Consider the following 25,766-nt stretch of genomic DNA (forward strand, 5'->3'; position numbering starts at 1 on the left):
GAAGGCACAATGAGATAGGTGCTCATTTTGCAGATGCCATCAATTTTTTTTGCCTCTGAAGGAATTGTACAAGTTGGCTACAGATATAGGAATAAACCAACTAAAGGCATTTTTGAATCATTCTGCAAATAGATTTAAGTAGTTGCTCAGGGCTTATGCAGCTGAAATACACACCAGGTTGAGGTGATCTATTCCTCTGAACCCAGGCAATTCTAAATTCAGAAGGACAAATCACAAACTGGCCTCTGAAATCAGGAATGTCTGATAGCTTATCTGTAGATTTAAGTAGAAGAAATGTTTCCTTCACAGAAAGGAACGGTTTTATTTCAATTACATGTTTGCTTGCAAAGACTTTTATTAGTTTGTTCATTGAACAAATACTTCTTGAGCACCAAATATGTGCTCTGAACCCAGAATCTCAAACATAAAATTGCGACTGATTTGTTTAATATAAGCCTCAATCCTAAGGAATGTCTGAAATTACCAAATTTAGGTAGCATCTGTTAATTAAGTATGATTTTTCACTCTCATTCCAATAGATATTTAAATACCCACACCGAGTGAGGAGGACAGTAGAGTTCTTAGATTCTAGACCGTGGAATAAAAGAACCTTACAAATGAAGTAGCCCCTTTCCTGTATTTTATAGGTCAGAGAGTCAGCTGGACTTGGATTTAAACTATATAACCTTGGACAGATTACTTAACCTCTTTGAGCCTCAGGTTCCTCATGTGTAACATGGGGGTAAAAGCATTTGCCTTACAGAAACATGGTAAGGATTGCATAAGATTAAGTTCTTAGTGTAGTACCTGACACGCACAACACGCTCAACACACGTTTACTGTTACTGTGATCACTATATTCCAAGTGAGGGGACTGAAACCCAGAAAGGGGAAGTGACTACCTCAAGATCATATAGCTTGTTGATATTAGGGCAAACATTAGAACTCAGATCTCCGTTAGCCATCAAATATTCCTTCTACTACGCCACCCATTTTATTCCCTAGGAGCAGGTAATGTAAACTTCCTAGGCCTGTGAGAAGTAGTTTGGCCAATCCAGGGAGAAGGGAGAAGAATAACAAGGAAATGGGTGACATAAGGAAAGACCTCCTGGACTCAGAAAACAAAACAGCAAGGGAGATAAATAGAAAGCAAAGGAGAAACAGCAATTACCAGAAAGTTTAGATCTTAACTGTAGCAGCATTACAATGCCTGCTGAATCATAGAACTGATCTCTATCCTAATTCCTTTATTCACCACAAATGTTTCAATGCAATTGACTAGGCTTTTCCTTTTTCATGGGGATGGGGTAGGGAGGTGGTTCAGAATGCATGTGTGTTTCACAGGAAGTTACTGTGAATTCAGCTTTACTAGACAATTTCTATTTTCAAAGCAAGGGAACCCCGTAACTGAAGTTAGACTAGAAGCATGAGTACTACTAAGACTTAAGGAATGATAGATTTTAAGACAATAGTGGGCTGGAGTGAAACCTAAGCATAGAAGCTGTTGCGAAATTTAACAAAAAGAAAAAAATGGCTCAACAATAAAACCACATTGTTATTGCTTTGTATAGCTACAGTGCAGGTAAGTGCAGTAAGTACCTGTACTGGGAGTGATTCATTTGTTAGACAAAGATATTCTTAAGAATTAGAAATATATGAAAAAAGCCACTCTGTCCATATGTTAAAAACAAAGATTAATTTACAGTTGCCTAAGCAAAAGATGATATAATCTTTCCTAAGGTATTTAATCAAGGACTGCAGGGTTGGTTGTGCAACGTCCAAGGAGTGTTCAAAATATTCCAGGAGTTTCCTGAAAGGAACAAGGCCATTTTGCTCAATTTATGACTGCCTAGTTCCGTGGCACACAGGAAATCTGACTGGAGCTCCTGGCCCACCAAAAGAGATACATCATGATAGTTTGGGGAGCAATTACTATACAAAGTGGTTGTTCCTTTTGTACTTCATCCTTCATCTTGAGTTTTCTGATTTCCCTCTCCTGGAAATGATTACATGTAATTCCAAATCAAATATATTGATAACACTTTGATTGCTTGTTCATTTGATCCTTTTCACTTTCACAGGGCATCAGGTACTGTTTATACAGCGCTAGACATCGCCACAGGACAAGAGGTAAGTGTTAACATTCAATTCTGACTTCTACTTTCCTTTATTCATATTGATCAGAATTCCTCTTCGACGGCATCTGTGCCTGAAAACACGGGTAGCACTGAGTTGACATATGTTTACTTCACTGGCGTCCAGAGTATCTGAAGTGAATGACGAATTCATGATTGACCAAAGAAAAGGAGCGTGGGTTTGTGGCATCGAGGAAGAGCTTAGTAAAATAAAGAATCTGTATGCCTGACACTGTTTCCAAAAAATATGGCTGTTCGTGTTTAATCAGATGATGGTAATTCATTCTTGCATTTTAATCATTATTCAGGTGGCCATAAAGCAGATGAACCTTCAACAGCAACCCAAAAAGGAATTAATTATTAATGAAATTCTGGTCATGAGGGAAAATAAGAACCCCAATATTGTTAATTATTTAGATAGGTAAGTGTTTTCTCTCATCATGTACTTGTTTTCTTTATGGGATATCATTTTCTTGGCCAATTATTTTTATTTAGGATCTATTCATTTAGCATCCATTCTACAAATAGTTCTCAAATGCTACAGAATATTGAGTATCAGATCTATTGCTAAACTTGCACCCAGTTATCTGTGTCCACGCATTAAACATTTGAAGACACATTTTATGGTCTTGCTTCTAAACATGAGCAGTTTGTGTAATTTCCTTTTGAGGATTGTGACCCCCTATTGCCAGGAAGTAGGCTATTGCATATAGGAGAGAGCTGTGGTGTTTGAAACGTTTCATCAAGTGTTTGTTTGGAGTCAGTGCAGTCTCTGGCTATCTAAGTAAAGGAGGCAGACTACAATGGCCCTGCTTTCATGGGTGTTTTGTGATGAATTGACAGTGAGGTCTAGGGAATTGAGACTTTAATCTCAAACCTTTTTCCTAGACCGGGTAATTAATGTCTCTTTCATCAGTGGTATTAGCAGTGGGTTATTAATAGGCATTTAAAGACAGCACTAACTCTTCAGTTGTGGTTTAACATCTGTCTCATTCAGTTTCAATAAGTGTTTGTTTAGCACCACTGTGCTGTGTACTCTGAGGGGATACAAAGGAAACAAGACCAGGTCTACAACCTCAGTGAGTTTAAGATCTTGCGTTCTGTGTTTTGTGCCAAGTAGACCAGTGAGTGGTACAGAAGGAGGCAAAAGGGGGGCAAAACGAAGGAGGGTCAGGTTTTATAGTCGAAATCAGGGTTTCATAAAGTGTCATTTAGGGACCATCTGCAGCAGAGTGACTTCACTCTACTTTTGTAATTTTGTAAAAACCGCATTTCTAAAAAATGCAGATTGCTAGGCTGTTCTCCATCACTAATGAGATATTTCATTTTTATGAAATGAGAATTTTAATGAGAAATTTCCTTTTGAACAAACTTCCCAGGTGAATCTTACGGGCACTGCAGTTTGAGCACCACTGAATAGAAAGGCTTGCTTCATACTGACGTTAAGCTGGGGGCAGGGTAGAATTGTCGGGGTCATTCCATTCACTGTAATTTCTCTCTCTTGCTGAGCAGGGGAAGAGAGAGACCTGATCATACTGCTAAAGTGCCTTCAGATGATCCCAGGGGTTTGAATTTGCCCACATTGCTCTGGTGACCTGCCTCTCCATATTTGATCACTTGGGCTGTGTCCCTCAATAACTACTTAAAGATAACGGGCATGTCATAACTGACTTCTATCAGAACAGAGACCTCAGCCCAGTAAATCCATTGCCAACATGAGTCTCTTTGATTCTCTTTGATTCAGCCACTACCTGAAAAGATTTCTGTAATTAATTGAGTAGAATCAAAAATAATGCTGAGATCTGAATAAATTATCCTGTAAAACTGTATGCCATGGGTCAGTTCAGTCCAAGAAATCAACACTGTGGCTTGAGTTATCCAAAAGGGCTATTCACTGATCCTGTTCATTGAAACTAGCTTTTTACAATGGAAGGATTGACAGTAGTCAGTCACCAGAGGCCTCCTTGCTCTTTTCCTTCCTTCCATGGTGCACTTTTATCTGATGATCCTTTGATTTCCATGCATATTCTCTTCTAATGTTAAGGAAGTGTCTCATACGCATTATTGATATTTTCCTCTTGTTATGTAATGTGCCCGAAAGCAGAGACTAACTGCACGTTCCCTTCTTAATGGAAATATAGAAGGGTCTCCACTTCCTTAGGCCTGAGTCAACGTCTTTTTCTTCTCTCGTTGTAGCTACTTAGTGGGTGATGAACTATGGGTAGTCATGGAATACTTGGCTGGTGGCTCTTTGACTGATGTGGTCACAGAGACCTGTATGGATGAAGGACAGATAGCAGCCGTCTGCAGAGAGGTAAGAAAATAGAACATTTCTCTGGTTGATGAGAACACCAAGATTGACAGTTTTTTATCTTTGATTATTCAGAATGTTTGTAACGTCAAAGTAGCAATAGTACATCTTTTGTACTAAAAAACAATTGAAGATCCTAACTCCAATTTAAATCCTAACCCTCCCTCCCCAGCCCCTTTGTTTATTTTAGCTGCTTTGCTGTGGATCTTTTTGAGTTCTATTATGCCATTCACGAGGTACCATATCTAAGCCTGCATGCTGGAGTCTGGGTGAATATGGAAAACAGTAACGTTGGCATGGAACTTCTTTCTGACTGGGGGGAATTTTTACATGACAGTTATTTTGCCTTGCACGTGCAATGTAATCCATGTATAACATAGACCACATTATAATCCAATCCTTTTCTAGAAGACAGTTTAAACAAGGTCCTCCCTCAGTCCAGAAAGTAGTTGCTTTCACAGTACAATCTTCACCTCCCGTGGAGCCCTCCAGTGAGTCTGAGTGTCTGCCTCTTATCCAATAACAGTGGCATATCCCTAGTTTCAAGCTAAACAAAGGATATTTTATTATATTCATTTTTTCAATATTAAAAAAAACACTCCTCATTGGAGTCTCATCTTGGGTGTTACCCTCTACCCCATTCGTTGAGGTTTTCTATAGACACAGGGAGGAACTCTGACCCACTGAAACTTGAAAATCAATGATAGTAAAACAAAACCAAATACTTCCAGCTGGTCTTTTGTTGTTTTTTTATTTTAAATTGTTCACTTAAATTTCCCCCTTCCCAGTATGCACACATATCCACCAAACACATATATTTCCTATTCATGCAATTAATCAAACTTAAAATATTCAGGGGATTCTTCGACCTTTAGCCTGTGGTTTCCGTCTTTTAGTATTACAATGCAAAGCCATTTCCAAACAAGTACCTATAGTTACTTCAGAGCCTAGAAGTGGTTCCCAAACCTGACGGTCGTCCATCAGAAATAGCTTGGGGCACTTGTTTTAAATGCAGATTCCAGGGTTCCACTCCAGACCTACTACATGAAATCACACCACAGATGCAGATGCTTACTGTATCTGTAAACGACCGAGCTGAATCCACATCCTCCAGATAAGTAAGTCAAAGTATGATGATAGTCATTGGTTCCTGTGGCTGTATTAATGATTTAGTGCTACTTATCACACCATCACTCTTCATGTCCAAGTCTGAGTCGGGAGCTCTCACATGTATAACGCTAAGTTGCATCACTGATGTAAATGGTAACATGATTTCAAAATGGCATTGAAAACCTTTAGTAGTTTATTTCACCCAACAACATAAAATTATGCCCTTGCCCGAAATTTATCTGGAAATGAAGCACATCTAAACAAATTGTTGTGATATAATTAGAACTTTTTTTTCCTGATTCAATAGTGCCTCCAAGCTTTGGATTTCTTGCACTCAAACCAAGTGATCCACAGAGACATAAAGAGTGACAATATTCTCCTTGGGATGGATGGCTCTGTTAAATTGAGTAGGTATTACGGTTCAGATGCATTTGAGAGAGTGTCAGGGGATTTCTGCTCTTTTACTGTCTATCTTGAGAAGAAAAGGGCTATTAAAAGTGACGGGTTTGAAGGCATTTAGAGCCCAGTTTGAGGTAAAGAATTTTTCTAATGTGTTCCTGTAGATCGTGACCAGATTTAGGGGGTTCGATAGTTCAGAATTTCTAATGGCTTCCATCTGCTGGATGACAAATACCTAATTAGAAAACGAAAAGATTCCGTAAGTTAGAGGGAACAGTGTGGGGAGGGAACCAGATTGAGGTCTAGTAAAAATGACATCACATCAGTCGGTTATTTCAGACCCGTTTGAAATCTGGACCAGCTGAGAGGTCAGGTAACAGAAGGATATGAGCCAGGCAGTTGTAGCAGCTCAAAGTCTAACTAAAGGAAAGTATGGCCATATCTGAAAGTGACCTCTTGTAAAAGAAAAATAATTTGAGCTGATTTTAACTGACTTTTCTTCTCTGCAGCTGATTTTGGATTCTGTGCCCAGATCACCCCTGAGCAGAGTAAACGAAGCACTATGGTGGGAACTCCCTATTGGATGGCACCTGAGGTGGTGACTCGAAAAGCTTATGGTCCCAAAGTTGATATCTGGTCTCTGGGGATTATGGCGATTGAAATGGTAGAAGGTGAACCCCCTTACCTTAATGAAAATCCACTCAGGGTAAGTCGAAAGAAAACTCAAGTACTTCATCCCCAGGAAAGGGAAAAAGCCAAATGTCATTTCTTGTCTCCACTAAAAGTGGCCAGAATGGGGTCTTTCATGGGACGAGTGACCTAGAAGCTTCAAGTTATAATTTTCAAAATTACTAGGAGTTATTTCCTGTTTCTCTTAAGATGTCTCAACAGTTATTTCAAATGCTTCGATATCGCTATTTCTAATGCCAGGGGTCTTTAAAATTCTTTAGTATAGCTTTCTGCTGTTAAAAAAAATGTAGCTTTTTTTTTTTAAAGCAAGATGTGGGAAGAAAACAGTATTTTTATCACACGCCATGGTTAAATGATCTATCTAGGAAACACTTACTTTATAATTACTTTAACAAAGTAAATAAACACATTTCCAGACCAGCTATAATGTTTTAAATTAGATTTTGTTTCATTATCAGTAATGATTTATTGAGCAACAGCAGCGTGGTGGGTAGTGAATGGAACACAAGATAGACACAGCCTGGTGACATCACAAACTTTATTAGACTGTCAAGTAGAAAATGAATGGAAATCGTTTGTGTTGGGTAACTCAGTTTGCTACTGCAGAATCAGAGGTTGCTCAGTACAGAAGGGAGCCAGTAGCTGTTTTGTTGAATAAAGCCTAAAGGTGAGCCAGAAGCTATGTTATATACCCAATATATAAAGGGCATCACACTATTGAGAAAAGGAAATATGCACTGATTCAAATTCTGATCTCAAAACCCGTGCAGAGCGCCAGTGCCGAAGGCATCCTGCATACTGTTTGCTTCATTACCGCTAAGCGTCCAAAATTGAATTTTACCCTTAGTATATACAAAAACCATTAGTAAATGGTTAAGTGTTTACACGTTAAGCTTATAAGATTCATATTCAAGCCAAATATATGTGGCTTTCTGTACATGTAAAGAAACCTACAGACTAATTATCTAGTTATTTTGCAGTTGAACGTTTTGTAATTGGGAGCTGCATTCCCCATGTATGGAGACGGGGACAGCCTCCTCTTCGCCCCCTTCTAATTTCTCTCTGGTACTTGGCCTCTTGTCCTAGTCCCGGCACTGATTAGAAAATAACAGATAGGAGTGAATGCCCTAATGAATGCTATGGGCTATTGCTCTGGTCTCATGAAACAATCTGGAGGTACGATGCGGCTGAGTGGAAAAAGAAGGGGCATTTTCCCACCATTTGTGGGTCAGCCCTCCGTGAATTGAATCAAGCCCACCCCTGACCTATGGACCAGCGCATCAGGGTAATTACATGGGCTTGTCCTTATTGTTTAACCACCTTTGCCCATTAAGAAGTAGCAGTGAAAGAACACATCAGGTCTCTTGTTTCCATGGATTTCCTCCTCTAAGTCTTTGGAGTTTGGAGGCACTAAACGGATTATGGCTATTTTGCTTTCTGCCTTCTAATGAGTAATTTACAACCTGCAAAATTTAAGGATTAAATCAATGGCTCTGTAAAGCAAGTGGTCTCAGTAATGCATTTATTACCTTCTTCGTTCCCCAATTACAGTTGATCGCTCTTCAGCTAGGCTGTTGATCGTTAGAAAAAAGGAAACAAGTTTTAATCTTTATGGGCATCTTCTAGCCTAGGATTAGAGCTAATAATTAACAGCTTGTCTCTTAGGATCCACAGCCTTGTATCTAAATAAGTACTTGTAGATTAACAAGCCACCAGGTTCAGGAAGCCTACATTAAGGCTGTAACACAAAGATTCGTCAGAAAGACCACCCGGTTGAATTCCACTGACAAAGATTTCCTCTCCATGTGTGATCCACCTCCAATGACTCAGTCACCAAGTCCGTATGGTGCCGGCCCTCTATCTGTCTGCCAGGCGCCACAAGGACCTTTTAAGTTTTGATTTTAGATATGTTGTCCTCACGTTCTCTTAAATAAAAGCCAGTGTTCCCGGCTATATGCCCTGATTTGGAATTTGAAAAATGTAGTCACTGAAACCCTGGAGAGATTGGACAGAAAAAGATATACCATGACCCTGTTGGAAGGCTGTGTTTTCTTGGATCCTGGTGACCAGGCCATGTGTGGGGAAATTGAAAATCGCAGAACTTTGGGAGAGGTATAAAAGAGAACTGGCTTAGCCCTTCTTTCTTTAAAATCCTTCCAAGACCACCACTCATCCACCTCTTTGGGCTTTGAGGAGGAAAAAAAGGAAGGAAGTGGAAGGGAGACAGAGTGGTAGAGTGAAGGCTAGCATGTTGATATGAAAAGCATTTGGCCCACAGAGTCAGGCAAAACTGGGTGGGTCTCGGCTCCACAACCTGCCATCTCTGTGACCTTCAGCAAGTCATTCAAAACCTTTATAAGCCTGTTTCCTGTGTGTAAAATGGGGACAATATCTCTCCTGCAGAGTTAGTGTGAAAATTAAATGAAATAATGCATGTAAACACCTAGCACAGTGTGTAGCTCATTGTAAGGAGAATGGGGGAGGGGATTTATATATCAATAGAAAAGTGAGAAAGGATCCTTCGAATACTTTTTACCCATTCATGAAGGGAGATCGGATTCCCCACTTCCCCCAAGAACTTCCCTTCCACACTGACTATGCTCACATCCCTTCGAGCAGTGGAGAGTCCTCCACAGTTTAGTATAAATGACCATGAACAGGTAACACTGAGCAGCAGAGGTTAAAGGTAAAATCTGGGGCTGTACATTCGAAGGCTGTTTGCATTTCACTGTGGCTTTTTTTGTGTCTTTGTTGCGTCCATTGGAACTGAGCAAACCCTCTAGAAATATTGCCTGTTAACATACCACTGATGCAAGGAATTAGCGACTCCCCCCTCCCCCCAGTTATAAAGCGGTTGGGATTTTTTTTAATGTAAATTGCTCTGTACTAATTGACCTAATTTGCTCATAAAATGCCTTTTAAAGGTCAGAGAGTTATTAACTGTGCCAATGTTATGAGGTTGATACCCTTCCAGAGACAGAGAAGAGACAAGTTCCTCACTGCCTGAAGTCTTTGCACTCAACGTTAATTGGCCTTGGATGCCTCGTTCTGTGACCCACGGACATTTTTAGTGACGCCTCCAATAATAAAGTGCCTTGTTCTTTTTGTTTGCCAAAGTGACTGGAGTTAAAATCGAACTTTCCCTGTGGATATGCAAATCAAACGTTGGTACACTGCTCATCTCCCCAACTTTTGTGTTAATTTGAAGTTATCTTTTTATAAACCTGTGATTATAATGACCTGATTCTAAATAAGGAGGCACAATCATTTCCATAAAACAAATCTTTGGTTTGTTGTTGTTTTTATTCCTCAGCACTGAGAGAGTGCCTCTTTTTAACTTCGCATTCCACATAATGGGGCTGTTCTTGTCAATGGCTTTTGAGGGATTCTGGTGTTTGTGAAACGTCTCAGTGACATCCAGTTGAGGTCCCTCCTGGACCCTGTGGATGAAGCCCTTTTTCTGTGTAATTTTCCAGACCTTTATCCTAGTTGAGATGAACTTTGAGTGTTCTCTTTCTACCCTTGCTTTAAGCATCTGTGAAACCGTATCAAACACGGGATCTTTGGAAGACAGTTATCGGTATCAGGAAGAGATTATCTGAAGGCTTAAAATAGTATTGAGGATAGTATGTGAACCGCCTATCCTGTACTAGCGGTTCTCCTCCTTGGTTACACGTTGGAATCATCTGTGGAGCTTCAAGAACAAACGACGTCAAGTTCCCACACCGAGGCCTAGAGCAGATACAAAGCTCTGTGGCAAGCCCTTTGTAGAACCCCGTCTATATTGAAAAACAGTTCTTCATCAGCCCTCTTTGAGCATGCTTGCTCAACCAGAAAAGAGCATGCTATCATTCTGCCTACATTTCTCCTTTCCATCTAAAAAAAGTATCATGGGTCACTTTGTTGAAATCCTGACACACCCTGGCATTCTTTGATTTACCATTCCAGCAACGCTGTCAAAAAAGAAATGACATTAGTTCGGTATATACCTCTATAATATGCCCATTTTCTTTTTCAATTTCGCTTCTCCTGCAAACGGAGTCCATCATGACAATGTGCTAGCTGTTGTGTACATAACATATATTGGTGATAAGAAAGCCTTCAGTCTGGCTACTCATGATTAGGAGTGCCTAAACTGTATGGCCAGAGAGAAGGGAGGGCAGAAGTGTAAATTCAGACCTGTTGTCTACAAGAGGCTCCCTACTCCCCCTATCCCCACGCTTGAAGCACTACACACGTTAGTTTCTTCTTTTTTATTATAGAACCTGGGAAATTCTGGTTAGCTTGTATGTCTAGAGAAGAGAGTTAAGCAGAAGAAGAGAATCTCTAGCAACTAAAAAGCAGCAGCTAAGGGCCAAAGTGCTGGAACCTGTGTTGTGGATCGGAATGTCTGGGTTTGATGGCGGGTGCTCATTTGGAATTAAAGTCAGACATAAACTTCCTGAGCGCCAGAGAAGCAAGCATACTTTGCTAGCACTCAGTCAATATTGTTTTGAATGTATTTCAGGAAGAGCTGGGAGCATTCCCTTCTTTTTCCGTAAGCCACTATGGAGCAGCAAGGTTTATTGATGGTTTGTTGACACTTCTACTTTGAGGGCAAACCTATGCCTGAAAGGAGGGGTGAGTTGGGATAACTGCAACTAAAATAATTATAGAACAGTAACAGGGTTTCTTTTTAATCAGAAAAAATATTGCCTGTCAAAAGATAGACAGCTCTTAAGAATCATCGGTTGTCAGGAATTTAGCATAGGAAAATGGGACCTAGCCATAGGAAAGCTGCAAGTCTCATTTAGATTGTACTTCAGAAGCAGACAGTTCAAACTGGTGAGTTATGACCCAGAAGACAGCCAAAGGAGAAATTGATTCCACAGCAAACGAAAATCTGAGACTCTGACCAGGCAAAGAGGAGGCAAAGAAAGATGACAAATGTGGTGACCAGGGACCTGCTGTTGGCCATGACTGATATTCCCTTATCCTACTGTTTATTATCTTATCACTCCTCAGTGTCCTTAAAGCACGGCTTGGGAATAAGCCAAGGGTGCATATGCCCGTTGCCCTAATAGGTACCAGACCTATAACTAAGTAGTTAAGTCCGTTGAAATCAAAGTTCATTCTAAATGGACAGATCACACAGTGTGATGATGGACATTTGGCCCCTCAAATGCCCACTCACATGTTTATCCTATGGCTTTTTAAATCTGTGTTTTTGCCAGTGAAAAATGACTTCACCAAGAAAATTAGGGTTAGCTCGATAATTAAGATAATTTCTGACCTTTGTCATCATTTTGAAATATGCCTTTTTCAACCTGGTTGCAACATCACTTTAGAAGACCCTTTGCATTCTGATGAAAGGATACTCTGAGGTGTCTTGTATAAGCCTCTCAGCAGAGAAAGTTAGCTTGATTAAGGCAGTCTTAGCTCTGTAGCTGCAAGAGCCAACATCCTAACAGTATCACCAAAAACAGGCTGACCTTTTTGCTGTAACTTTCTTCCTCTCTCCCTCCTTCCCCACCTCCCTTCCTCCCTTCCTTCCTTCGTCCCTCTCAACCTCTCTTCCTCCCTCTTTCTTCCTTCCTTCCTTTCTTTTTCTTTTCTTTGCTTTGCTTTCCTCCTTCCTCCTTCCTTCTTTTTTGTTTTTTCTTTTTTTATAGATTTCTTTCATTATTTATTTTTTGGCTGCATCGGGTCTTCATTGCTGAGTGCAAGCTTTCTCTAGTTGCAGCAAGCGGGGGCTACTCTTTTTTTCCATATTAAACTTTTTATTAAAACTGAGTCTTTACAGTATATTTAAAATGACATGTTCCACAGGCTACTCTTCATTGTGGTGTGTGGGCTTCTCACTGCGGTGGCTTCTCTTGTTGCAGAGCACGGACTCTAGACCTGTGGGCTTCAGTAGTTGCAGCACACGGGCTCAGTAGTTGTGGCTCGCCGGCTCTAGAGCACAGGCTCAGTAGTTGTGGCACACGGGCTTAGTTGCTCCATGGCATGCGGGATCTTCCTGGACCAGGACTTGAACCCGTGTCCTCTGCATTGACAGGCGGATTCTTAACCACTGCGCCACCAGGGAAGTCCCCTTCCTTCTTTTTTAAAGCATTGCCCCACTACTTAGATGGCAAAATCCATCAGCACTTTTCATCTCTGTGTGGCCAGTGAATGTGACGGGACCAGACAAGGAACTATCTAGTGCCTCAGCCAACGGTACGCATCATGTGAGTCAAAGAGTGAATTCTATTCCCAGGTCTGCCAGTCAGGAGCCCCCTGACCTTGTATAGATTACTTCTTGCTGGGCCTCCATTTCCTTATCATTTCAAACAAGTGGAATTCGACAAGATTATTGGTTACCAATGGACTCTACGAATTCCATGGGCTCCTAGAATTCCATGGAGATCCTTGGGGCCCAGGGGGGAGGTCATGTGTCTCTTGAGTCCACCAGAATAGTTCCTCTTTAACTTGTTTTCTGTATCGAGCTTCCACATGAAATTTAATTAAATAAAAGGGAAAACTCCTGGATCTCTTACTCTGATTCTGTATTCTTAGGCTGTAGATAGGCTACAGCCTTCCCTGAGTGCCAGAAGGGCCAGGGTTTGAGTACGCGTCGTCTGTAGGAGTGCTTCCAGAGTTGTGACCTTCGGAAAGCTGCTCGGATACATCTCTGTCATCATCTCGTGACTAAGTCTGTATTCCATAGAGTGGAAAAATCCCCCTTTCCCTACCAAGAAAGACACTTGATCATGATGCAAAGCACGCTGCATGTGGGACTGGGCAAGCCCACTCTGACAGGAATCTTGGGGAGAAGCCAGGGAAGAGCAAAAGAGTGATAAAGCTGTCACGGGGACCCATGATCCACACTCTGTGGTATATCGGGAAGAATAGCATGTTATGGTATACAGAGCTGTTCAGCTGATGAACTGCATATAAAACAGAAGTTGAAACCAATGGATGTGAGCAGTAATGTATGTTTCACAGATCATATCACAGTCCAGCTGGATTTTGATCCTAATATGGTAATTTGGAAAAGCTCCAGAGAATCAGGGACTTAGCCCCTTCCTGCTCCAATATTCTGAAGTGGGATAGGAACAAACGTATTACGGTAAACGGTATCTTGGAACTAGAAACTAGGTGTGGGTTGAAGAGAAAATGGGAGGTGAGGAGGTCAACATACCAAATATAGATGATGTTTTGAGAAGTTTTATGTGAGAAGGACCGGAGAAATGGGGCAGTAGCAGAATGGATCCTAGGATCGGGTCCCCTTGACCTTCCTGATTTGTTGAGCCTTTATCTTCATTTCTCTTCCTCTTCACTCCACTGACCACCTTCTCTCCCCATGGTACTTTGGCCTCAGTCCTTGTCCTGTATTTTCCTGCTCCCTCTGCTTCTTACAGCTTTTTTCCCCCTCTACCTCTGCTCCATTTTGTTTTCCTGCTTTTCCATCTCTCTGCCCACCCCTCCCCCACTTCCAAACCCGCTGTGGTTCTCAACCTTGGGTGTTGCTTGGGCTGCCCAGGGTGGCTTCCTGAGCACACGTAGCCTGCTCCACGTTTCCTGACAAGCACTATTAATCCCGAGAGATTAGAATGAGCATGTACATTATCAGACTCATCTGGTCTTCATTTTCTGGCAGTGGCCAGTTTTTTTTGTTTTTTTAAAAATAAATTTATTTATTTTTTGGCCGTGTTGGGTCTGCTTTGCTGTGCACGGGCTTTCTCTAGTTGCAGCCAGCAGGGGCTGCTCTTCGTTGCGGTGCACGGGCTTCTCATTGTTGTGGCTTCTCTTGTTGCAGTACACGGGCTCTAGGCGCATGAGCTTCAGTAGTTGTAGCATGTGGGCTCAGTAGTTGTGGCTCGCGGGCTTCAGTAGTTGTGTCTCACGGGCTCTAGAGCACAGGCTCAGTAGTTGTGGCACGAGGGCTCAGTAGTTGTGGCTCTCAGGCTCTAGAGCACACGCTCAGTAATTGTGGCACACAGGCTTAGTTGCTCCGCGGCATGTGGGATCTTCCCGGGCCAGGGCTCGAACCCATGTCCCCTGCATTGTCAGGCAGATTCTTAACCACTGCACCACCAGGGAAGCACAGTGGCCAGTTTCTTATGCTTTAAAGGAGCAGTCTAAAGCTAAGCCAAGACCTAATCAGTCAGAGGTACCTAATTACCTTTACCATCAAGCTATAAGGGAATAGATCTGTAATAGGCTCAGCAACAGCAGCGGAGCCCCCTACCCCTGTGAAGAGTTTGGTGACAGATGAGAGCTACTATGCAAGACAAGTAGGGAACTAAGTTAGACCACAGTGCTTATTCAGTTATCACACTGAACCGTTGGGTTGAATAAGTCAAAATAGGGACTACAATCGTAGCTATAATATAGCAATTTCCTTTTTTGTAGATTTGGCCCCATTTACTCTCTTCTTAGAAAGAAATGTCAGGGCTTTTCATGAAATCCATAAACACATCAGAGGCAGTAATACACTCTGGCCTTTAACCTCTGAAATTCCAGGTCACGAGTAAACTAAGTCTTAAGGTGTCAAGTCACTCATTGCCAAATGTCTCCCGTAAAACACTCAAAGGTAGTTGAAAATTCCAAAATAAGAAAGGAACCAGGACAGCAGTAGGTTACAGGCAACAACCAGAGGACACACTGCTTATGAACTCCCAACATATATACAGACACTGGTGAATACAATATGAAGCCTAACTGGGCACCTGCCTTTTGTTCCCCATTTCGAAGTAAGTGGGAAAACAGTTGACATCCAGGGGGTCCATTTCCTCTGGTAGAGGTAGAGGTAGAGTTGTGCACGCTCAGTGTGCCTCATCTCTTGAAGAGACCTTGTCTGCCTCTGCTTACGAGAATTACTACCTCAGAGGCTGGGAACACCGTGAGGTGATGCCGTGCAGTGGTCAGGAGTGTGGACTCCGGGCTCACAGTCCTTGGATTCAGATATTGACTCCCTCATTGCTGGTTGTGTGATGTTGGGCAAATTATTATATTAACCCTACCTCCCTCAGTTTCTTCATTTGTCAATTGGGGATCATAATCAAGTATAACTCAGGGGGTCGTTGTATGAATCAAGTGAGCTAATAGTAATCTTTCAATAAATGCTAGCTAATAATATTTCCCATGAAAACCGTATTTATACAGATATTAAGATATAGATGAATAGCCCTTTGTCTTATAGTTACATTGGTTGTTTTTTAATTTATTTATTTTATTTATTTTTATTTTTGGCTGCGCGCAGGCTTTCTCTAGTTGCAGTGAGCGGGGGCTACTCTTCGTTGTGGTGCGCGGCCTTCTCACTGCCGTGGCTTCTCTTGTTGCGGACCACGGGCTCTAGGCGCGTGGGCTTCAGTAGTTGTGGCATGTGGGCTCAGTAGTTGTGGCTTGCGGGCTCTAGAGCGCAGACTCAGTAGCCGTGGTGCACGGCCTTATCTGCGGCATGTGGGATCTTCCCAGACCAGGGCTCAAACCCGTGTACCCTGCATTGGCAGGCGGATGCTTAACCACTGCGCCACCAGGGAAGCCCCAACATTGTTTGTTAAATAGATTTTTACGGGCCAGGCTGAGAGCCTGTTCACCATGTATAACACGATTTCCATGGGAAAATGTGTTTTGAGTCCCAAATATTCAACTTAGAAAGAAATGTTCACACCACACCCTCTCCTCTTTGTAAAGGGAGTCTTTATAACAGTGCTGGGACCTCTCAGGGTTACTAACACATTTCCGTTTAAGTCTCCTGGTTTGTCTTCTAATGTCTTAACCTAAACTTTATAAACTGTTAAAATGAACTGAAGTCACAAACTGAAGTTTTTTAATTAAATGGTTAGTCCAGTTGCAAAACCGCCTTAATGAAAACTTATTGGGTACATATGGATTGTTTTGGGACTTCTTTGGAGAAATGTGGTAACTTCGAAGATGACCACTTTGATCTTTTTTAACCGAAGAAATTGACAATAAGGTAAATTGAATCATTCCTCCAACTGGGTAAAGTCGTTTTCTCTGAGTACTAAGGTAAATTTAGTTGCACATCAGGGGCCGCAGAAAACTGCCAAGTTTGTGTGTTATTGCCAAGTGATATAGAGTTATTAAAAATTCCGGAACACCAGAAACTTCTAGGTAATGTGTGTATCACAAAGAAGAAAGACACCATTTTCTGGCCAAAGGTTGTCTGTCTAACATTATAAATAAGGTCACAGGGCCTATGTTGCCTCACCTTAAGAATTAAACAGACCTCGTTTAATGATAAGGCTGAAGAAAAATCAAGAGCTCCTTCTCTGTTCACGATCAGTCAGAGAAGACTAAGTTGCTATGTTTCAAGTTCCAAAGAGGACGTATTGTCTCCGCTTCCTCTGTGGGTTTGCCCACAGCAGTTCACCATGTTGTGGACCTCTTTCTCCAGCTTTCCCTCTCTTTGATGTCATCCCCTTACCTACATTGCTCACTGAGCCAGTTGCCATAAAATCCAGAGATGATTGTGATACAATTCCTACCTTTACAGTCTAGGAAGACAGACCAGTGAACAAGTAACAAGTATTCACCCTACAATGTGAAAACAGACATATAAACAAAAGGCTGTAGTAGCTTAAGGGAGGGAAGGACTAACTCTATCTGCACGGTGACCACCATCCCAGTTTGCTTGGCACTCAGGGACATAGGACCTTCAGTAGTAAAACCCAGGACAGTCCCCAGAAAATCGAGGTGGTTATTCACCATATCCATCTGGGAGCAATGGAGAAGACTTTAAAAAGGAGATGCCATTTGAAATAGAAATTTTAAGGCAAGTAGAAGTTTACTAGGCAGTTAAGGGAGCAGCATTTCAGGCAGATATAAAAGAGCATTTCTTACTATGGGAATGATGAACTAATTGGCATGAATAGTATGTGAGCTTTGGCCAATGTGTGTACGTATGGGGAGTTGGGGGAAGCAGGGCTTTAGGGTGAGAAGAGAACAGATGAGGACTAGAAAGGGAGGCGGGACCAAATCATGGAGGACCTTCTATGCCATGCAAAGGAATCTTTACTACGTATGCCATGCAAAGGAATCTTTACTACGTCCTGTGTTTTCAAACAACTATAGTGATCCCTTGGTTCAAATTAAACCTTGCTGGAAGCATGCATAAATAAAGAAAAAAGAAGTATTTCTCTGATGGAAACACATATGGGTGGGTGCAGGGTCCTAGAATCCCTACATCCATCTCCCTCTCCCACCTCTTTTCCCACTTAGCTGCTCTTGAGGGGAATTTTGGAGAGTCCAGTTTGAAAACCACATCTGTGGACCATAGGGAGCCACCAGAAATTGTGTTAGAGCAGAAAAATGGATGCCACGATGAGATTAAAGATGAGATAGGTTGTTAAGGAAGATGGACTGAAAAATAAAAAGGCTTGAGTAAGAAAAAACCTATTGGGAGGCTATCGTAACAGTCTGAGGGAAGCCCAACCTTTAGCAGAGACAGTGGGAGTAGAGGAAAGTGCATAGGTATGAATGACATTTCTAAAGGTTGCATGAACAGAAGCTACTAGACTGACTAGAGTGAAGGCTGGGGGAGGGGAAGGTTTCCAGTTGAGGAAGGAGGAGAAGTCAGGTATGAATCTGGGTTTCTTACTCAAGGAGCAACCAACTGTAAAGGAAATCTCTAGTCTAATTTCTTTTTTTATTGAGGTATAGTTGATGTATGATATTATATAAGTTTCAGTTGTACAACATAGTGATTCACAGTTTTTAACGTTTGTACTCCATTTATAGTTATTATAAAGGGTTGGCTATAGTCCCCGTGCTGTACAATATAGCCTTGTTGCTTATTTACTTTATACATAGTAGTTTGTACCTCTTAACTCCCTACCCCTATCTTGCCCCTTCCCCTTCCCTCTCCTTACTGGTAGCCACTAGTATGTTCTCTGTGTCTGTGAGTCTATTTCTGTTTTGTTATATACATTCATTTGTTTTATTTTTGAGATCCCACATGTAAGTGATATCGTATGGTATCTGTCTTTTTCTGATTTGCTGGGTATTATGCTAAGTGAAATAAGTCTAGTCTAATTTCTCAGCCAGCCCATTTTCTTTGAGTTTTCACTAACTCAGATAAAACCACAATGTGATAAACTCGTGCCTAGACTGATTTTCTGTGATCTTTCTTCAGCTAAGACTTGACTTTGCTAGGAAAATGCTTTTTGCTGTGATTGTTGTGTTGCCTACAACTGTTTTTGTCTCTCATTAGCAGGGCAGTCAGTAGCAATTTTCTTTTTTGCAAAGATAGGACCCAGCTTACACACAAGTTCATTTTTAAGTTAACTATTTGGAACTCAGAGTGCATTTTCCCATAGAAACGGCATTATGCATAGTGAGTACGTTCCCAGGCCAGTCCACAAAGGCCAATTTAGCCATAATATAACTAAAAGTGTGGATCTTTGCAATAGAAATTAGTTGGAAATAATACTGTTGCAATTAAAACGAAAACAATAGTTGGAAAAGAAATCGTCTGGGTTTTTGTTTCCCTTAAGGGGTAGTACTTGATGAAAAGCAGGTTTAATCCTAGGAGGACAAAGAGAAATAGATGAAGATTGTTGTGTAAATTGGATGGTACAGCTCTTTAGATTTTATTTTGTAAAGAATTTTGGAGGGTTTTTAAGAATAATAAAAGCAGTCGCGTTGATTGTAGAAAATTTGGAAAATTGAAAAATATGTTTTAAAAAATTGTCACTAATAATCCTACCACCCAGAGAGAACCACTGTTAACATGTTGGGGTGTTTCCTGTCAACCTTTTTCTTAGTACGTGGATTGAAGAGAGGTGAGAAGGACTTGGGTAGAGATGTGTATGTACTTGTGAGGGGCGAGATTATATGGAGTAGAATGTATTGAGCTAAGAATGGTGAAAAGAAAAAGAGAGAAAATGAAACAGTATGGCATGTGCACAGACTTAGGGAGAGTGGAAAGGGAAAAAAGAGATGTGTTTGTTTAGGACTGGGTTTGGCTACAGGGCAGAAAAAAGCCAGCAAAGGACGCAGAGTTTGGCAGAATTGTGGCCAGCTGAAATAAGAGAGTTTTAGGAGGAGTTAGCAAATGTAATTTGCAGTAACCAATTTTCTTTTGATGCAGGAACAAAGATGGTTTGTGAGGACAGGTGCCTCAGGCATCAATCATTAAGCCCATTGCTTAATTGGGTGGAGTAAACCAGTTCTCAAAGTGTGGTCCTGAAACCAGCAGCTTCAGTATCACCTGGGAACTTGTTAGAATGCAAATTCTCGGGCCCCTCTGCAGATTTACTGAATCAGAAACCCTGGGGGGTGACCCAGGAAATCTGTGTTTTAACAAGCCCTCTAGGTGATTCTGGTACCTGCTATAAGTTGACAGCCACTGGATTAAACGGTCCTTTCTAACCCTTTCTAAAGTACATCTCTGGAGGTTTCTGGAAAGGAGGAGAGATGTCCTCACCAGCTGATGAAAACTGGCCTGAGAAAGGAGTTTGATAGAAATATTTATTTATTTATTTTAATTTTTTTTTTTTTTTTTTTGTGGTACGTGGGCCTCTCACTGTTGTGGCCTCTCCCGTTGCAGAGCACAGGCTCCGGATGCGCAGACTCAGCGGCCATGGCTCACCGGCCCAGCCGCTCCGCGGCATGTGGGATCTTCCCGGACTGAGGCACGAACCCGTGTCCCCTGCATCGGCAGGCAGACTCTCAACCACTGTGCCACCAGGGAAGCCCTGATAGAAATATTTTTGATAATAATATTAGGAGCCACGGTGGAAAAGGGGGCTGATAATTTGCTGCGAAGTTCAAGCAGGTTCAAGAGGGGGCATGTCTTCATGATAGTTAGAGGAGTCTGGTCACATAGGCAAACATAACCCTGGTGGTAATACCTGCAGGAAAACTCCTATTTAGCCATCAAGACCCTGTTCAAATGCCAAGCTCCTCTGTGAAGCTTTCTCTGACCTCTGGTGTAAATTGTTTCATCCTTACATTGACTTAGCACTTTCTGTGTTTCTCTATTAGCTCTTGTCTCACTATATGGTAGCTATCTATAAGTCTCTCTGTTTCACTAAATTGTGTCATCTTTGAAAGTAGGGCATTCTGTTATTCATCTTTGGATCTCCAGTGTTTAATACCTGATACATACTCAGTGCTCTAGAATAGTTTGCTTAGAGGAGGCATGAGGAATGGCCAGCTTTTTATGGCTGCGGAGCCTTTGAAATACGGGTTTACTTTTGTGAATTAACCATGGTTCTGGGTCCAGCTCTCAGCCTGGAAGGCCAGGGCCCTTGATTCTGTCAGCACACCATGAGTTGATATCTCTCAGTGGTGGCCTTCCACAGCAAAGATCTCAGAGATATATTAGCAACTTATTATTTTACAGTAGGATACAGGATTATTAATGTCAACTTTTCTTATATTTTCTCTTATTATAGGTAGACTTTCATGGGGAACCTAATTAAAATCTATAGGGACACATCTGCCACAGGATAAAAGTACCTGAGTCCTCGGGCCCCAAGGGTTACTTCTCATCCAGGCACTGCCATCTTCTGATTCTCTGTACTTCTCTGATTGCATAATGTAGTCTGTTCATCCCTGGTCGGCTCACAAATATTCTCCAATCAAGATAAACAGTCAGTAAATTACAATCACCTTGGCAACTGTGCCTTCCGGAGGTTATACTTAGGTCGATATGATTGGATGTGTGTGTGTTTCCTCAACTCTTTAGTCACAGATTCCTTGGTTTCATTTCCTAGGTGGTTAATCACACGTTCATTATATATTGATTTTTTTCTGGCTTAAGTCTCATAGGACAGCCTTATAACCTTATTTCCAAGCTTTTGGGGGTGGGGCACCTCACTGTCACGTCCGTTACTGCCAAGAGTAACCATCTCTAAATGTTACAGAAACTTTGCAGTATATGTCAGTGTCATTCTCTAAAATGGAATTTTTAAGACCCAGGATATAAACCAGAAGAAACTGGATTTGTGTCTTGTATGCCAGCTCGTGATCCTAACATGTATACGCTGAATAGATTTTTCTAATGTTTTTTTTTCCATAGGCATTATATCTGATAGCCACTAATGGAACCCCAGAGCTCCAGAATCCTGAGAGACTGTCTGCTGTATTCCGTGACTTTTTAAATCGCTGTCTTGAGATGGATGTGGATAGGCGAGGATCTGCCAAGGAGCTCTTACAGGTGACAGTGAAACAGGACAGTTACAAAGAGAGAGTCATTATATTGAGCTTTTCCATGTCAATGTGTGACAGAAGAGAGCGCTATCAAAAGAGGTCTAGCTCGAGTTAGGCTCTAACCATTTGATTTGAGACCACAGGCACATAAGTATAGGCATGCATCTGTTATGTGATTGATTGGCACGTTGCCTTTCTTCTGAGAACTTGGGAGTTCAATCTGTAACTCTCTTTTATTCTTCCTGGAGTCTTATTTTGCAAGGGAAATAACAATGTGAACCTCTGGTGTTGCTGTTTTGTTCTAAACTTTGCTTGTGCCCCTGGATGTTGTACGCAGGTGCTCTTGGCTGGAGGTAATTGTCTACATAACTATGCAATTATTTCCATGGCATCTGCTACTCTAATGCTTTACTGGTCAAAGCCCCTTTGCTTGTGATGCCAAATGGCAGGCACCTGCTTGCCTGGGTGAGTACCATCCAGTGGTGAGTGCCTCTGTAACCATTTGTCCTTTTCATGGCTCTCAGGGATTAGTATACATGATGGTAATTAGTACCTACCTTATACCAAATTCTTTACAAACGTTATCTCACTTAATTCTTACAACTCTCTAGGATAGGTGTTATTATCCCCGTTGCAGTTGTAGAAATTAGAACTCACACAGCTATTGAGTGGCAGAACGTGGATTTGAGCCCTGAATTGTCTGACTTTCTTCCACACAAACCAATTTAGAGGGAAAAAATGCATTTATATTGATAAAGCAATGCATGCCCAGGATTACACATATAGCTTCACTGCTGGGGACTGACTGTTCCTTGGGGAACAAGATAAAGACCTGTAATTGCCAAGAAAAGTGATTGCTTGTTCTCCCTGACTTTGAACACATAATCCAGTTAAACAAAAGGCATAACTCTTGGTCATGCAGAGTGTTATTAACCATAGAGTCAGTCTGTTTTAGGCCAAACAACAAACAGTTCCTGTTGCTTCTGAACTCCCTCCAGAGACAGCCACACCCACGCGAAAATATCCCATCCCAACCCAAATCATATCTGGGATACACCAATTTGGAGGAATTGGGGAAGCTACCCCTTGTCTTCTCTGCTACCTGTGAGCGTTTCACAGGCTGTCATGGGGCCCGAAAATGTCAGATCTGAAATAGCCCTTTATTAATCCTCCCATTAATACAGCCTCAAATTATAGATGAAAAACTGGAACTTTTGAATGCTTCTTTTCCACATCTTTTCACCCCTCCCACCATCCGACATACACATCCTGGTACACACTCCTATCATGTCTTCTTCCAAGGATGAGTGAAGATACAGGTTCTCTGAAGGTAGCTATACAGTTATGTAGGTAATTGAATCAATTATCTAGTTAATTCCTTCCCCAACAATACTTTTATCTGAAGCAGTCAGATTTCTGATGCAAAATGATATTTTGAGAAAACTGAAGACTTTGTTGCATCTTCTCGTTTTACACATATAGGCTGTAATCTGTATATCACCTTAAGTCCATATAACTCCATTCTCTGACTCTAGCCCATTTTAGAGGTTAGAAAGGAGAGAGATACATGGCATTCACACCACTGGAAGGCTTGAGAGAAGACAGAAGTAAGTGGATTTTTATGGAGCAACTCCCTATTTGCAGGGCTTAAGTGCAGTGGGTGATACAAATCTGTTAAAGGCATGATTCCTACTCTTCAGAAGTTCACAGTCTCCTTAGGAACATGAAAAAAATGCAAGATTGTTTAGCGACTCAGTCAACCCGAGGCCGTTTAAACAGTAAATGTCACGGTTGATTAGAGACGTACTTCTATGGGCTATGGCATTCAGAAAATGTCTGCAAAAAGGAAAGAGTTCGGCTGGGCCTTGAAAGACAGATCAGTTTTAGATAGTTTGAGGGGAAAGGGGGAAGGAATTTCAGATGGAAGGATTATCGCATGACCAAAGGCATGTAGGCAGGGTTCAAGGGAACAGAAACTAGACGGTGTAGCTGAAGTAAAGAGTTCCAGTAAGGAAAGCCGCAGGAGACAGGACGTAGAGAGCCTTGAACACCAGGCTAAAGGGTAGGGGCTGTAGGCAGTGGGGAAACACTGAAGATATCTGAGGGACACACCTGATGAAAGGTTTGTTCAGGAAGATGAATCTTGTGGTATGCAAGAAGAATTAGCAATAGAAAAAATGGAGGCAGGAAGATAGGGGGGTTATTGTTATAATTTAGGATTAAGTTGATTAGGCCTAGGGAAAGCAAGAGATAATTGTAAAAGGCATTGAAAAGGAAGCACTTGGTAACTGATTGCATGTAGAACATGAGGGAGAGGAACACAAAAGTGAGCTACCTCAGAATATCAAACCAGTGGTAGAGTTCAGCAAAAGCAGAAGTGATAGAGGATAATACTACAGTGGCTAACACTGATTGGCTTCAATGTAGCTTACGAGGAACTGTCACTTACCTCATTTAACCATTGTGATAAGCAAAGGAGAGGATTGAACCTAGGTGCTCTGACTCCAAAGCCCCTGTAACTTACATCACACAAGAGTACCGTTTGGTAGATTTGAACATACATTTTTAAATGTTGAGTTCAAGGTGGCAGAAGGACATTCAAAAGGAAATAACCAGCAGGCAATTGGAGAAATAGGACCAGAATTCGGGAAAGACATCAGGTGACACAGTGGACATTTGGGAGTCATGTCCATAAAGCTTGATGAGAGGTTGGAACCATGAAAAGGAATGAGCTCTCCAAGGAATTAAATTAGAAAAAGAAGATGATGAGAGTCAAGTTCTGGGAGGTGGGAAGAGGAAGTGAAATCAGGGAGGAAGATAGAAAGGGAGGGAGTAGTCAGTGAGCATGTGTGTGGAAGAGAATCGAGACAGTAGAATGTCACAGGCCCCCAAAGAGAACATCTCAAAGAAGAAAGGGATATTCACTTGTTTGAAGCACTGCAGAGGGGCCAAAAAAGAAATGGTGGAGACACACTATTGGGTTTAGCAGTTAGCGGGCCATTGATTTCAGGGTCAAGGTCTTGAGTGGTCAACAGAATACACTTTTTTAAGGATGACGGCTGCTCCAGATAAATTCATCGATTTAAGAAAATCAGAAAGTTAGACTTGCAAACACAGCGAGATTTTACAAGACCGCTACTCTGAATTTCTAGCTCTGCCAGTCAGCTTCTAGAAGATTTCATGACACCGAAGACCAAAAACATCTGAAGGACAAAAGCTGGCACTATTTTTTAAATGATGTTTAATTGGATCCACAAAATACATCTTAATGAAAAAAAAAGACTCCTTGAAAGTGTAAAGTAATATACTTGTTGGAGGAAAGAATTCTAGTAATTTCTTTTTTTTTTTTTCCTTTTGCAGCATCCATTTTTAAAATTAGCCAAGCCTCTCTCCAGCCTGACTCCTCTGATTATCGCTGCAAAGGAAGCGATTAAGAACAGCAGCCGCTAGGACTGCAAGCCTTACCCCACACCATCTCCTTCATGAGTAAGACTGAAATAAAACTCCACTGCAGGAAAGATGGAAGAAAAGACAGTTGAATGGGGTGGGGATTCTTTAACTTTCAAATGAATAGAAACTTCTTATAAGCCTTTTTCCTACTCCCTCAGATTATGTAATTTATTTGTAAGCCTGAATCGCAGCCCAAACAGGGCAGCAATGTCGAAGTGGCCATCAAGTGGTCACTTCTACCGTGAAGCGAAAGAGCCAGTAGTGAATCCCCTCATTTTGTGCATTCACTTTGAAGAAAAAAGATTTCTCAAAGATGCACACTCCCTCTTCATAGTGTTGTGTTTGTTTTTAAGTTAGAGAGTAGTCCCTCTTGCATTCGAACCTCCTTCAAAACTCCTTACCCAATGTGATGTTTTTCACTTGCATTGTCATTAGATGTCCAGAAAAAAAAAAGATGTCAAAACGTTTTTTTTAAAAAAAAGAAAGTAAAAAACAAAAACAAACAAAAAAAACAAAAACAAAAAAAA

At 41.4% G+C, this 25,766-nt stretch overlaps 1 protein-coding gene across 1 annotated transcript in view; it reads left to right on the forward strand.

Moving 5' to 3' along the window:
• The window catches only part of PAK3 (p21 (RAC1) activated kinase 3), a 107,398-nt gene extending 81,898 nt beyond the window's left edge, over nt 1-25,500 (forward strand). Inside the window, exons 11-17 of the mRNA XM_082680815.1 lie at nt 2,082-2,130; nt 2,444-2,556; nt 4,332-4,449; nt 5,864-5,963; nt 6,465-6,661; nt 21,659-21,796; nt 25,150-25,500. Coding sequence (XP_082536941.1) covers nt 2,082-2,130; nt 2,444-2,556; nt 4,332-4,449; nt 5,864-5,963; nt 6,465-6,661; nt 21,659-21,796; nt 25,150-25,239 — 805 coding nt within the window. The 3' untranslated portion in view covers nt 25,240-25,500. The remainder of the gene's footprint in view (nt 1-2,081; nt 2,131-2,443; nt 2,557-4,331; nt 4,450-5,863; nt 5,964-6,464; nt 6,662-21,658; nt 21,797-25,149) is intronic.
• Nucleotides 25,501-25,766: the final 266 nt, after the last annotated feature.

The sequence above is a fragment of the Grampus griseus genome (assembly GCF_964374135.1).
Source record: "Grampus griseus genome assembly, chromosome: X".
In the NCBI taxonomy this organism is placed as follows: domain Eukaryota; kingdom Metazoa; phylum Chordata; class Mammalia; order Artiodactyla; family Delphinidae; genus Grampus; species Grampus griseus.